The sequence below is a fragment of the Nerophis ophidion genome, linkage group LG04 (genome assembly GCF_033978795.1).
Source record: "Nerophis ophidion isolate RoL-2023_Sa linkage group LG04, RoL_Noph_v1.0, whole genome shotgun sequence".
NCBI lineage: Eukaryota > Metazoa > Chordata > Actinopteri > Syngnathiformes > Syngnathidae > Nerophis > Nerophis ophidion.
Window position 1 is genome coordinate 83,364,618 of NC_084614.1, and position 15,781 is coordinate 83,380,398.

At 37.1% G+C, this 15,781-nt stretch overlaps 3 protein-coding genes across 4 annotated transcripts in view; 2 read left to right on the top strand and 1 right to left on the bottom strand.

Annotated features, from left to right (window-relative positions):
• The first annotated feature begins 2,849 nt into the window (after nt 1–2,849).
• snrnp35 (small nuclear ribonucleoprotein 35 (U11/U12)) lies at nt 2,850–3,878 on the top strand. Its single transcript, XM_061899379.1, has one exon. It carries the CDS (start codon nt 2,959–2,961, stop codon nt 3,691–3,693), a length of 735 nt encoding a protein of 244 aa, XP_061755363.1. The 5' UTR covers nt 2,850–2,958; the 3' UTR covers nt 3,694–3,878.
• Nucleotides 2,924–9,769, bottom strand: si:dkeyp-69c1.9 (uncharacterized). Of its 2 annotated transcripts, none has more exons than XM_061899381.1 (4): nt 8,336–9,769; nt 6,013–6,093; nt 5,738–5,948; nt 2,924–5,603 (listed from the first exon to the last, which is right to left on the bottom strand). In XM_061899381.1, the coding sequence occupies exons 1-4, from the start codon at nt 8,505–8,507 to the stop codon at nt 5,510–5,512; spliced, it is 558 nt and encodes a 185-aa protein (XP_061755365.1). In that variant the 5' UTR covers nt 8,508–9,769; the 3' UTR covers nt 2,924–5,509. The 2 variants fall into 2 exon arrangements, with proteins under 2 accessions (XP_061755365.1, XP_061755364.1); XM_061899380.1 differs by having other exon boundaries at nt 6,013–6,111; nt 8,336–9,768.
• Nucleotides 9,770–14,527: 4,758 nt separating this feature from the next.
• arhgap42a (Rho GTPase activating protein 42a) overlaps nt 14,528–15,781 on the top strand; it is a 75,109-nt gene continuing 73,855 nt past the window's right edge. Inside the window, exon 1 of the mRNA XM_061899375.1 lies at nt 14,528–15,066. Within this exon, the coding sequence (XP_061755359.1) occupies nt 14,910–15,066 (157 nt within the window). The 5' untranslated portion in view covers nt 14,528–14,909. The remainder of the gene's footprint in view (nt 15,067–15,781) is intronic.

The window sequence follows — 15,781 nt, forward strand, 5'->3', positions numbered from 1 at the left end:
ATCAATGTTCAAGTAAATGTATTGTTTTTATTATAAAGAATAATAAATACATTTTAATTTAATTCTTCATTTTAGCTTCTGTTTTTTCGACGAAGAATATTTGTGAAATATTTCTTCAAACTTATTATGGTTAAAATTAAAATATTCTGTCAAATCTAGAACATCTGTAGAATCAAATTTAAATTTTATTTCAAAGTCTTTTGAATTTCTTTTAAAATTTTTGTTCTGGAAAATCTAGAAGAAATAATGATTTGTCTTTGTTAAAAATATAGCTTGGTCCAATTTGTTATATATTCTAACAAAGTGCAGATTGGATTTTAACCTATTTAAAACATGTCATCAAAATTCTAAAATAAACTTAAACAGGAAAAATGACTAATGACGTTCCATAAATTATTTTTTTAATTTTTTCAAAAAGATTCAAATGAGCTAGTTTTTCTCTTCTTTTTTTCGGTTGAATTTTGAATTTTAAAGAGTCGAAACTGACGATAAACTATTTTTCAAAATTCAATTTTCATTTTCTTCGTTTGTTCTTAAACCGTTCAATTAAGTGTTTTTTTTTTTTCATCATTTACTAGGATAATTCTGGAAAATCCCTTATCTGCTCATTGTTTTACTAGTGTTTTAGTGCGATTATATGGTCTTACCTGAAAGTCGGAGGGGTGTGGTGACCGCCAGTGTCTCCGAGGGTAGCCACGTTTCTCGATGAGGCAAGGCAGCCGGGCTGAGATTTTATTTTTTTCCCCTCCACGGAGTAAGCATCCGACGGTCGGTGGCGGCCGGTGGGAGGAAGCAAGAGAGTCCACAGCTGCAGGAGGACTGACGCAAACCCTCCGCTCATGTCTAAGGTAAGAGCCGAATGTAAACAACGAAACACCGGCTGCGTTTGTGTCGCTAAAGGCGGCCGCAATTCACCGCTTTCCACCTACATCTTTCTTCTTTGACGTCTCCATTATTAATTGAACAAATTGCAAAAGATTCAGCAACACAGATGTCCAAAATACTGTGTAATTATGCGATTAAAGCAGACCACTTATAGCTGTGATCGGTGCTGTGATCAAAATGTCCGCTGCAATCCGTGACGTCACGCGTCATCACACCCCGACGTTTTCAACAAGATACTTTGCGCAAAATTTAAAATTGCAATTTAGTAAACTAACCATGTGTTGCAATGTTAATATTTCATCATTGATATAGAAACTATCAGACTGCAAAAACCTCCCCCCCATTTACTTCCGGGGTCATGATTAATACAGATGTTTTGTTAACACTATATTATAAAAATATGACGCTATATTATACAAATACAGACGTTTTGTTAACGCTATATTATAAAAAAAAATTAAAAAAAAAAATTTACAAACACAAGCTATGGGATGACGCATTTACTTCCGGGGTCACGTTTCCTCTTATGTCATCCCATAGCTTGTGTTTGTACATTTTTTTTTTTTGCATTTTTTTAATAATATAGCGTTAACAAAACGTCTGTATTAATCATGACCCCGGAAGTAAATGAGGGGGGGGGTGTAGGGAGAAGAAATTTGGCGTGACAGCCTTTAAGTTCCTGTTGTACAGTAAATGCCTTGAGCTCTTATTTTGAAGGTGAAAAGAACGGAAATGATGTCATGTTGAAGTGGAGCGGAGTTTTGAAAACAAACGAAATAACAAAAATTTGAAAAGGAATTCTACCTTTGCACCCTCATTATTTTATTGGCTAAGTTTTATATTCATAAATGTAAGTTTCTTAATACCCGTCTTATCTTTTGTGCCTTTAAACAAGATCTGGAACTTTACATTAAAACGCTGTCTACCTCTAACAACCAAAAAGCTGTGAAAACGATGATGCTGTGTTCCAAATTTAAGTTGTTTGATGAATCTGAATAAGCCTACGGCTTTGCATTTTGTTTATTATATATACATATATATATATATATATATATATATTTTTGTATTCTATTTTTATCATTTTGAACTTACAACCCCCTGGGGCTGTTTTGTACTGTTTTCATAATGTTTTATAATGTTTTATATTGTTGTTTGACTTACTGTTTGTAATTGTTGAAATTTATAAATAAACCTTTATAAAAAATTTTAAAAAAGCCTTAAAGTTCCAGTTTTTTTTTTTTTTTTTTTTTTTAAAGGTTTATTTATAAATTTCAACAATTACAAAACGCTCTCTACCTCTAACAACAAAAAAACTGTGAAAACGATGATGCTATGTTCCAAATTTAAGTTGTTTGATGAATCTGAATAAGCCTACGGCTTTGCATTTTGTTTTATTATATATATATATATATATATATATATATATATATATATATATATATATATATATATATATATATTTTTTTTTTGTATTCTATTTTTATTATTTTTGAACTTGCAACCCCCTGGCGCTGTTTTGTACTGTTTTCATAATATTTTATATTGTTGTTTGACTTCCTGTTTGTCATTGTTGAAATTTATAAATAAACCTTTAAAAAAAAAAAAAAAAAAGGATTGACTTTACAACGTGTTCCAAATTTAAGTTGTTTAATGAATCTGAATGAGACTATGACTTTGCACTTTCTTTATTATATATATATTTGTTTTTATTCTATTTTTGTTATTTTGAATGTACAACCCACTGGTGCTGTTTTGTACTGTTTTCATAATTTTATATTGTTTGACTTACTGTTTGTAATTGTAAAAAAAACAAAAACAAATAAAACGAAATAAAGTGTTTTTTGTGTAAAATTAGAGCCTGTTATTTTTGTAGTTTTATAAAGTATAGGCGACTTATATAAAACCCTCGGTTACAATTGTGTCAAATAATGTGACTTGTGCCTTAAACAAGCGGAACCTTCGAGGGGTAACACTTGTTTCACGGCGGAGTGTTTTAACAGACAAAGACGGAAGTCGTATAAAGTCGAACATCCGGACATTTCTTGTCAACAAATAAGAAAGTCGGGGTTCAAAATGGAGGACTGGAACCCCATCGCGAAGGTGTACGAGCCGCTGAAAGCCGGGAGCATCGACGGTACCGACGTGGAGCCCCACGACCGAGCGGTGTGGCGGGCGATGTGTGCCCGCTACAAGCCCAACAAAGGCGTGGTGGGAGACCCGCTGCTGACGCTCTTCGTGGCCCGCCTCAACCCGCAGACCACGGAGGAGAAACTCCGGCAAGTCTTCTCCAAGTTTGGGGACATCAAGCGGCTGCGGCTGCTGCGGGACATCGTCACGGGCTTCTCCAAGCGCTACGCCTTCATCGAGTACAAAGAGGAGCGCGCGGTGCTTCGAGCCCGCCGGGACGCCAACAAGCTGCTGGTGGACCAGCACGAACTCTTCGTGGACTTCGAACTGGAGCGGACCCTGAAGGGCTGGATCCCCAGGCGGCTCGGCGGCGGCCAGGGCGGCAAGAAGGAGTCCGGACAGCTGAGATTCGGCGGCCGGGACCGACCCTTCCGCAAGCCCATCAACCTGGGAGTCGGGCCGCCGCAGGAGCGGTGGGCCGGCGGGCGGAAGGAGTGGGAGCGGCCCGGGGCCGGTGGAGGTCGAGACTACGGTAGGGACAACCGGGATAACCGGGACCGGAGCAGGGTGGGGGATGACTCCCGGGACCGGAGCAGGGGGAGGGATGACTCCCGGGACCGGAGCAGGGGGGGGGATGACTCCCGGTACCAGGAGAGGAGCAGGCACGGAAACCGGAGATGATTATGTACAAGTCTCACTCGGATCGAAGTAACATCCATCCATCCATTTCCTACCGCTTGTCCCTGCCGGACTTGAAGTGCAGTATTTGGGGTCTTTTTTGTGCGGAAAATGTTCATTTTCCTGAAGGAATACATAAAGAACTATCTATCTATTAAAGGGGAGCTGCAATGGCTGTTAAAAATGTTGCCTATTTTCCACAATTCTTCTGCAAGACAAGAACACACATGCTTTTATTTTGTTAATAGATTCTCACTCTTTACTTCCTTCTTACCGTATTTCCACAGGAGTCCTTTGCCATGGGCCTATTGAAACTGCTGTGTTTTATTATTATTCCGCACCTACGCGCTGTAATTTGACCCCCTTAACATGCTTCAAAACTCACCAAATTTGACACACACGTCGGTATAGCAAACCTTCCCAACTTATTAGGCAGCTAAACCAGAAAAATCAAAATTGCGCGCTAGCGCCCCCTAGGAAGGAAAGAAAAACAGACTGCTTGTAACTTCCGTTAGGAATGTCATACAGACATGAAACAAAAACTGTCACATAGGTCTAACTTAGACCTACATTTCATAATTCTACCTTCTAGGGCAAAAATCTACAGGCAGTTGGCAAAAACCCCTTCAAAACAAAATTTTCGCAAAAAATTTAATTTTTGCCTCTTTCAGCTGAAATTTGACCTCCTTAAAATGTTTCAAAAGTCACCAAACTTGGCACACACATCAGGACTAGCAGAAATTGCCATCTAATGAAAAAAAAACTCCAAATTGCGCTCTTGCGCAATTTTTTTTATCAAAACACAGTTAAAACGGGTTCGGGGAAGAAAACACAGACACAACTGCTTGTAACTTCCAGTAGGAATGCCGGAAAGACATGAAACAAAAACTTCTATGTAGGTCTCACTTAGACCTACATTTAGATAATTGACATCCTTCGGCAAAAATCAACAGGAAGTTAAAAATTACCCCTTCAAAATAAAAGTTTTGTAAAAACCCGTCACCTTTTTCAAACGTAAACTCCTCCGAGTGCGTTTGTCGTTTCGGCTTCAAACTCGCACAGGAGAGGGATTGAACCCTTTTGATTAAAACTGTCCAACAAAGTTTTGATTACTGCTCCGGTTTTGATTTTACGCGCCTTCAAAGAACCCCTGCGCAAAGTTTCCTAAAAAATTTCATTATTGCCTTTTTGAGCTGTAATTTGACCTCCTTAAAATGCTTCAAAGTGCAAGTTAAAGCTCTACTATGCAAAGCGAAAGCCATTTATCAACAACATCCAGAAACGCTGATCTGTAATTTGACCCCCTTAACATGCTTCAAAACTCACCAAATTTTACACACATATCAGGACTGGCGAAAATTGCCATCTAGTAAAAAAACAAACCCCTAAAGTCAAAACTACGCTCCAGCGCCCACTAGGAAAAAACCCAGACAAAACAGCTTGTAACTTCTGTTAGGAATGTCGTAGAGACATGAAACAAAGACCTCTATGTAGGTCTGACTTAGACCAGGGCTTGGCAGCGGCCAAAGGCGGACCCGACCAACGCTGCTTGCAGCTTTAACTCAATTTATATCTCATGACACACTATCTGTATGTAATATGGCTTTTAACTGTTTGCGGCTCCAGACAGATTGGTTTTTGTATTTTTGGTCCAATATGGCTCTTTCGACATTTTGGGTTGCCGACCCCTGGCGTATAAGAATGATGTATTCATAAGAGGACTTTTTTTGGGGGGACCATACCTTTTGGTTCGGTACTTCCACGTACTATTACAGCTGTAATATTAATAATATATTGAAAAATAAATCAAAGTCACGTCTCATTGACTTTGAGAAGATCTTGTCCCTGCCGTCTCAGGACCGGAGACAGGCCAGTCGGGGTACGTGTCCCTCTGGACGGTCCTGAACTCCATCCTGTCAACCAGAACACACCAACTATGCTCGTGTGCAAAAGTCTGGAGACACTTTGTCGTTGAACGTTAGGAGAAAGTGCCTCCATACTTGTGTGTGTGTGTTATCCACCATGTGATGTCTTCCAGAGAGTTCACCTGAAAGACGGGTTGATGCCGATGTTGTCCTGCTGCGGGAGAGCGGGGGTCCTCCTCCGGCGCGGCCAGGACGGAGGGGGGAAGTCCTTCTGGTACTGAGACAGCATCTTCTCCGCTTGTGGATCCTGGACCGGTTCTGCTGTCTGTCGTGGGGTCGCCGGATGAGAACAGAGCTTGGTGTCCGGCGGTAAGTTCTGGTGCTTTTTCTGACCTGAAGCGTGCAAACGAGGGAGTAAATATATATTTGCAAAAGTACTGGGACACGTTCCACCTACAGGAAGTAGGATCATGGCGCTGTGGGACGGTCCTGGAGCAGAAGGCCTCACGTGAGGTGGTCTCCATCTTGGCCGGGGTGTCTGGGTAAAGGAGCAAACCTGCAGGGGTTGAAGTTTCAGAAGCCTTTTGTTTTTATAATATTACACTCATGCAGCATGATTGTTTGAAGTGGGAAATTTAACACACTTATTCAAATTATTATTCTTGAACACTGTTTTATATGTAAGTATACAAATATGTATGGATATATGTGTGTTTACATGTATATGTGTGTATAAACAGTACATATGTGTATGTATATACGTGTGTGCATATATATATTTGTATATGTGTGTATAGCTATATATACATATATATATTTATATATATATATATATATATATATATATATTTGTATATGTGTGTGCATCTATGGATATATATATACATATGTTTATATGTATTTGTGTACCGGTGTGTGTGTATATATATATATATATATATATATATATATATATATATATATATATATATATATATATATACATACATATATAAAAACAAGTTTATACACATAAATCTGTATATATATGGATATGTTTATATGTATGTATGCATATAGGTACATATGTATGGATACGTATGTATGTATATATACATATATATATTTCTTGATTGGATTATCCAGAGAATAGTGCTCGATACCGTGGTAGAGCGCAATATGTATGTGTGGGAAAAATCACAAGATTACTTCATTTCTAGAGAACTGTTTCATGAGGGGTTCCCTCAATCATCAGGAAAATCCCCTGATGATTGAGGGAACCCCTCATGAAACAGTTCTGTAGAGATGAAGTAGTCTTGGGATTTTTCCCACACCTACATACATATACACGTATGTATGTATACATACATGTGTATATATATATATATATATATACATATATATATATATATACATACATACATACATATGTTTGTATGTGTATATATATGCATGAGTGTATATATTTGTATATATGTGTGTATATATATATATATACGTGTGTGTATATATATGTGTGTATGTATTTATGTATGTATATATACGTACTGTATGTATACATATGTATGTATATATACGTATGTTTGTATACATATACATTTGTATGTATGTATGTGTATATATATATATATATATGTTTGTATACATATATATATGTTTGTATACATATACATATGCTTGTATACATGTTTGTATGTGTATATGTATACATATGTTTGCATGTATGTGCATATGTATACATATGTTTGTATGTATGTATATGTATGTATAAATGTGTGTGTGTGTATATATATATATACATATATGTGTATGTATCTATATGTATATGTGTGTGTATCTATATGCATATGTGTATATATTTATGTGTGTATCTATATGCATACGTGTATATATTTGTGTGTATATGTATGTATATAGGTGTATATGTATATATACATGTGTATATATCTGCATGTGTATATATATATGTGTATATGTATGTATATAGGTGTATATGTATGTGTGTATATATATATATATATATATATATATATGTATATTTATACATAGATATATATATGTATATATATACATATATATATATCTGTAGATATATACACATATATATATATATATATCTGTATGTATATATATATATATATATATATCTGTATGTATATATGTGTTTATGTATATATATTTATATATCTGTATATATATATATATGGATGTGTGTGTATGTATATAAGTGTATATGTATGTGTGTATATATATATATATGTATATATGTATGTATGTGGATACACACACACACACACACAGACAGACAGATACAGTATATAAAGAACCCCATTTGAGAGCTAGTGTTCTTTAATTTAAAAAAAAGTATAGAGATTTCACGGTAAACTGGTGTCTCAATAAAAATAAGTGCTATCGTTCTTCCACCTCCAGTAATGCACTGTAAAAATGACAGTAGATTTTCACAGTAAAATGATGGCGGCTTAGCTGCCGTTTTTTTAACGGTAAAAATTAAAGTGCACTGTTTTACCATGAAATTAAAAAAAAAAGCACTGCAAAAACAACCATCGATTTCACAGTTGGAATAAAAAGTTGACTGCGCAGGCGTTAGGCTTTTTCCATTTACAGTAATGTACTGTTAAAAACCACCATAGAACACCAGAATCAAGTGGTTCTGTTCCCTTTCTATTTTCAATGTAAAAACAATTCACATGCATCTTATAGTAAAATTCTGGCGACTGAGCATCAAACCCTCAGAGGAGTTCTGAAAAATGTTCCAAAGTATTGGTCAGGATGACATTTACCTGCCACGGTTGGCAGCTCCCCCCTGTAAGGACGAGCGCGTAGAAAGAAGTCATGGCGGCGCCCTGAGCGTCGAAGGTTCTCCATGAACATTTGGTCCGAGGGTTCCATGCTGAGCGTCTCTGTGAGAGGAACAAGGCGCAAGGACTGAGGCGTGTTTCCATCGGTCGCCATGGTGACACATTAAGTGCCGCGTGATTGACAGCTACAGTAAGACAATGCAGCCTGTTCGGCCTGGCTGTGCTTGTACTTGTCCAGTACTAGTTAAGTACTAGTTAAGTAGATAAAAGACATCATAAGTGGTTCCCCAGGAGCGCTTGGCAGTGTGTCAGTGACAGGTTTTTTCTGGCAAGTTCCTTCTCTGATCTTTTCTTCTCGCCGATGTGTTCCAACGTGCGCGGCCTGTCGAGCAAACAAAAAAATGAAAGAAAAATACTTCAAATATGTTCTTCCTCATGATTTCATTTTTATATACTTTTATCTTAAAATACCAGGGGTGTCCAAAGTGTGGCCCGGGGGCCGTTTGCGGCCTGCAGGTCATTTTTTGACGGCCCCACGGCACATTTTAAAAATACGATAAAAAAAAAAAAGTGGTGTACAGGAGCAAACAGGTGAAATGTAACAAGAACATGTTCCTTTAAAAAAAAAAATAGCGAATCAAAATCAATCATGAATTAAAGCTGCAAGCAGCGTTGGTCGGGTCAACCTTTGGCTGCTGCCCCCGAGACCCACGGCCGTTAGAAGACGCCTTGGAGCCACTATTTTGAGAATCAAATGCATTGTGAAAGTAATGCAGTTGTTGTATTGAAGTGAAAATATCAAACTTCCTGTTGATTTTTGCTAAAGTATGTTAGTTATTAAAAAGTAGGTCTAAGTGAGACCTACATAGTGGTTTTTGTTTAATGTCTTTCTGACATTCCTACCGGAAGTTACAAGCAGTTTGGTCTGTGTTTTCTTCCTAGGAGCAGTTTGTCCGTGTTGTATTCGTGGGGAAGCGGTAGAGCGCAATTTTGAGTTTTGAGGTTAGGTTTTTTCATCAGATCGCAATTTTTGCCAGACCTGATGTGTGTGTCAAGTTTGGTGAGTTTAGAAGCATTTTAAGGGGGTCAAATAACAGCTCAGAGGCAAAAATGACATTTTTTAGGAGACTTTGCACAGGGGTTTTTTGAAGGCGTGTAAAATCAAAACCTGAGAACTTATCAAAACTCTGTTCTATACTTTTAATCAGAAGGGTTCAATCCCTCTCCTGTGGGAGTTTGAAGCCCAAAAAACAAACGCAGAGAAGATAATGTTTGAAAAAAAGGTGACCGGTTTTTACAAAACTTTTGTTTTGAAGGGGGGATTGCAAACTTCCTGTTGATTTTTGTTGGGGGTTGTCAATCTATGAAATGTAGGTCTAAGCGAGACCTACATAGAGGTTTTTGTTTCATTTCTCTCCGACATTCTTACCGGAAGTTACAAGCAGTTTTGTCTGTGTTTTCTTCCTAGGAGCAGTTTTTTCAGTGTTTTATTTAAAAAAAAGCGTTAGAGCGCAATTTTGAGTTTTGGGGTTTGTTTTTTTCATTAGATCGCAATATTCGCCAGTCCTTATGTGTGTGCCAAGTTCGTGACGTTTGAAGCATTTTAAAGGGGTCAAATTACAGCGCAAAGAGGCAAAAATTGCATTTTTTGCGAAAATTTTATCTTGAAGGGGTTTTTGCCAACTTCCTGTAGATTTTTGCTGAAAAAGTGAGTGTATGAAAATTGGGTCTAAGTCAGACCTACATAGGAGTTTTTGTTTCATATCGCTATGACATTCCTAACAGAAGTTACATGCAGTTTTGTCTGGAATTTTTTCCTAGGGGGCGCCAGAGCGCAATTTTCATTTTTGGGGATTGGTTGCTTAATATGTTGGGAAGGTTTGCTATACCGACGTGTGTGTCAAATTTGGTGAGTTTTGAAGCATGTTAAGGGGGTCAAATTACAGCGCGTAGGTGCGGAATAATAATAAAACGCACCAGTTTCAATAGGGTCCTTGGCCCATTGCAAAGGACTCCTGTGGAGTCCTTTGCAATGGGCCTGGCGGACCCTAATAATAAAACACAGCAGTTTCAATAGGGTCCTTGGCCCTTTGCAAAGGACTCCTGGCCTGGCGGACCCTAATTATTGACCAATTCAAGGCTCCAATTATGTCACATTAAATATTCCACTTTGAGATATTTTTCGGGGCAAATGTTGCATATTTTGTGTTTGCCATATAAAAAACTGGGCTTTTTTTTTTTTTTTTTTAAAGAATGGCTTTAAACGAATAAACAAAAAACATAAACAACAAAAAAACTTATAATTGACGGTTAGATCTGAAGTTGATCTCGAGACCATTGTGTTAAAAGTAAACCATAAAAAAAAAATCCCCAAAAAAAAATCTAAATTTGTTTTTTAACACTTTAATGAGAAGGTCCCTTTTGGATCAGTGTGTTTTATTTTTAAGTGTCATTGCACAAAAAAATAATAGTGATTTAAAATCAATGGGGTTACGAGTTGTTGACCTTTTTACGTCTCCAATTATTATATAATGTCAAATATTCTACTTAAAAATTGGTGAAAATATTGCATATTTTGTGTTTTTTTTCTGTAAAAAAATATGGTTTTCTTTGACAAAAAGAGCATACAACCTAAATCTTTAAAAACCTCATATTAACAGATAGACCTAATGTTGAGCTAGAGATTTAAATCTTGAATAATAGTACAAATAATAATACTGAATAATGACACATTTTTAACTATTACTTCTGGTATTTAGTAGTAGTACTGTAGTATTCTGTCATATTTTAGGAGTCTCTGGTTGCCATAGCAACATAGCTGACTTCCATTTTACTATAACTATTATGCTGCTACTTTTACACCACATGCTAAAGTATTACTTCTGCTATTTAGTAGTAGTACTGTAGTATTCTGTCATATTTTGGTAGTCTCTGGTTGCCATAGCAACATAGCTGACTTCCATTTTACTGTAACTATTATGCTGCTACTTTTACACCACATGCTAAAGTATTACTTCTGCTATTTAGTAGTAGTACTGTAGTATTCTGTGATATTTTAGGATTCTCCGGTTGCCATAGCAACATAGCTGACTTCCATTTTACTATAACTATTATACTGCTACTTTTACACTACATGCCATACTATTACTTCTGCTATTTAGTAGTAGTACTGTAGTATTCTGCGATATTTTAGGAGTCTTCGGTCTCCATAGCAACATAGGTGACTTCCATTGTACTATAACTATTATGCAGTTACTTTTACACAACATGCTATACTATTACTTCTGCTATTTAGTAGTAGTACTGTAGTATTCTGTCATATTTTAGGAGTCTCTGGTTGCCATAGCAACATAGCTGACTTCCATTGTACTGTAACTATTATGCAGTTACTTTTACACCACATGCTATACTATTACTTCTAGTATTTGATAGTAGTACTTTAGTTTTCCGTGATATTTTAGGAGTCTCCGGTTGCCATAGCAACATAGCCGACTTCCATTTTACTATAACTATTATACTGCTACTTTTACACAACATGCTATACTATTACTTCTGCTATTTAGTAGTAGTACTGTAGTATTCTGCGATATTTTAGGAAACTTTGGTCTCAATAGCAACATAGCTGACTTCCATTTTACTGTAACTATTATGCAGTTACTTTTACACTACATTCTATACTATTACTTTGAGTATTTGATAGTAGTACTGTAGTATTACGTGATATTTTAGGAGTCTCCGGTTGCCATAGCAACATAGCCGACTTCCATTTTACTGTAACTATTATGCTGCTACTTTTACACCACATGCCATACTATTACTTCTGGTATTTAATAGTAGTACTGTAGTATTCTGTCATATTTTAGGAGTCTCTGGTTGCCATAGCAACATAGCCGACTTCCATTTTACTGTAACTATTATGCTGCTACTTTTACACTACATGCTATACTATTACTTCTGGTATTTAGTAGTAGTACTGTAGTATTCTGTCATATTTTAGGAGTCTTTGGTCTCCATAGCAACATAGCTGACTTCCATTTTATTGTAACTATTATGCAGTTACTTTTACACCACATGCTATACTATTACTTCTAGTATTTGATAGTAGTACTTTAGTTTTCCGTGATATTTTAGGAGTCTCCGGTTGCCGTAGCAACATAGCCGACTTCCATTTTACTATAACTCTTATACTGCTACTTTTACACTACATGCTATACTATTACTTCTGCTATTTAGTAGTAGTACTGTAGTATTCTACGATATTTTGGTAGTCTCTGGTTGCCATAGCAACATAGCCGACTTCCATTTTACTATAACTATTATGCTGCTACTTTTACACTACATGCCATACTATTACTTCTGCTATTTAGTAGTAGTACTGTAGTATTCTACCATATTTTAGGAGTCTTTGGTCTCCATAGCAACATAGCTGACTTCCATTTTACTATAACTACTATACTGCTACTTTTACACATGCTATACTATTACTTCTGCTAGTTAGTAGTAGTACTGTAGTAATCTGTCATATTTTAGGAGTCTCTGGTTGCCACAGCAACATAGCTGACTTCCATTGTACTGTAACTATTATGCAGTTACTTTTACACTACATGCTATACTATTACTTCTGGTATTTAGTAGTAGTACTGTAGTATTCTGTCATATTTTAGGAGTCTCTGGTTGCCATAGCAACATAGCTGACTTCCATTGTACTATAACTATTATGCAGTTACTTTTACACAACATGCTATACTATTACTTCTTCTAGTTAGTAGTAGTACTGTAGTATTCTGTCATATTTTAGAAGTCTTCGGTCTCCATAGCAACATAGCTGACTTCCATTTTACTATAACTACTATACTGCTACTTTTACACATGCTATACTATTACTTTTGGTATTTAATAGTAGTACTGTAGTATTCTGTCATATTTTAGGAGTCTCTGGTCTCCATAGCAACATAGCTGACTTCCATTTTACTGTAACTATTATGCAGTTACTTTTACACCACATTCTATACTATTACTTCTGCTATTTAATAGTAGTACTGTAGTTTTCCGTGATATTTTAGGATTCTCCGGTTGCCGTAGCAACAGAGCCGACTTCCATTTTACTATAACTATTATACTGCTACTTTTACACTACATGTTATACTATTACTTCTGCAATTTAGTTGTAGTACTGTAGTATTCTGTCATATTTTAGGAGTCTTCGGTCTCCATAGCAACATAGCCGACTTCCATTTTACTATAACTCTTATACTGCTACTTTTACACTACATGCTATACTATTACTTCTGCTAGTTAGTAGTAGTACTGTTGTATTCTGTCATATTTTAGGAGTCTCTGGTTGCCATAGCAACATAGCTGACTTCCATTTTACTGTAACTATTATGCAGTTACTTTTACACTACATGCTATACTATTACTTCTGCTATTTAGTAGTAGTACTGTAGTATTCTGCGATATTTTAGAAGTCTTCGGTCTCCATAGCAATATAGCTGACTTCCATTTTACTATAACTACTTGTACTGCTACTTTTACACATGCTATACTATTACTTCTGGTATTTAATAGTAGTACTGTAGTATTCTGTCATATTTTAGGAGTCTTCAGTCTCCATAGCAACATAGCTGACTTCCATTGTACTGTAACTATTATGCAGTTACTTTTACACTACATGCCATACTATTACTTCTGGTATTTAATAGTAGTACTGTAGTATTCTGTCATATTTTAGGAGTCTCTGGTTGCCATAGCAACATAGCTGACTTCCATTGTACTGTAACTATTATGCAGTTACTTTTACACCACATTCTATACTATTACTTCTGCTAGTTAGTAGTAGTACTGTAGTATTCTGCGATATTTTAGGAAACTTTGGTCTCAATAGCAACAACGCTGACTTCCATTTTACTGTAACTATTATGCTGTTACTTTTACACTACATTCTGTACTATTACTTCTGGTATTTAATAGTAGTACTGTAGTATTCTGTCATATTTTAGGAGTCTCTGGTTGCCATAGCAACATAGCTGACTTCCATTGTACTGTAACTATTATGCAGTTACTTTTACACCACATGCTATACTATTACTTCTGCTATTTGATAGTAGTACTGTAGTTTTCCGTGATATTTTAGGAGTCTCCGGTTGCCATAGCAACATAGCCTCACTTCCGGTAAGAAGCCCCCAGCTCGCCTCACATTCTTTGCCAAGAGCTGTGATTATTTCACCAAAGTCCGCCTTCCTCCCGGGGCTCCTCTCCCTCCAGCATCCGGACTGCGAGGGAACTCTTCGCCGGACTCCATTAAATGTTTCGCGTATTTTTTTATTTTCATTTTTTTTTTTTTTTGTCGAAGCTAGCTTAAAAGTGCTGGCGGCTGTTAACCGGAAGTGGTTAGCAGGAGAGGGGGGGAAAAGGCACCTCAAACCGGAAGTGGCCGGCAGGAAAAAGGCACCCGGGGAATAAAAAAAAAAGAGTCAGATCGGAGTTGAGCAGAAGTCTCCCAGGACGAAGACTTCCTCCGTGCACCGAGTCGCGGCGGGCCAGACAGCGGAGTTTGATGATGGGTTTGCCGACGCTGGAGTTCAGCGACTCTTTCCTGGACAGTCCTGAGTTCCGAGAGAGGCTGCAGTGCCATGAAGCCGAGCTGAACAGAACCAACAGGTTTATTAAAGAACTCCTCAAGGATGGCAACATGCTCATAGCCGCACTCACAAGTACGTAGGACACTTTCTAGCATGCCTCCATTACTACTTTTAGCCTGGAATGACTCCTCTAACAGTAGTTGTAGTACAAACCTTGTTTCCATATGAGTTGGGAAATGGTGTTAGATGTAAATATAAACAGAATACAATGATTTGCAAATCCTTTTCGACCCATATTCAGTTGAATATGCTACAAAGACAACATATTTGATGTTCAAACTGACAAACTTTTTTTTTTGCAAATAATCATCAGAGGTGGGTAGTAAGCAGAAGTGGGTAGTAAGCAGAGGTGGGTAGAGTAGCCAGAAATTGTACTCAAGTAAGAGTACAGTTACTTTAGAGATTTATTACTCAAGTAAAAGTAAGGAGTAGTCACCCAAATATTTACTGGAGTAAAAGTAAAAAGTATGTTGTGAAAAAACTACTCAAGTACTGAGTAACTGATGAGTAACCTGTTTGTTTAATGATTACGGCAACAAGTCCATCCATCCATTTCCTACCGCTTATTCCCTTTTTGGGGTCGCGGGGGGCGCTGGCGCCTATCTCAGCTACAATCGGGCGGAAGGCGGGGTACACCCTGGACAAGTCGCCACCTCATCGCAGGGCCAACACAGATAGACAGACAACATTCACACTCACATTCACACACTAGGGCCAATTTAGTGTTGCCAATCAACCTATCCCCAGGTGCATGTCTACGGCAACAAGTAATGCACAAAAACATAAA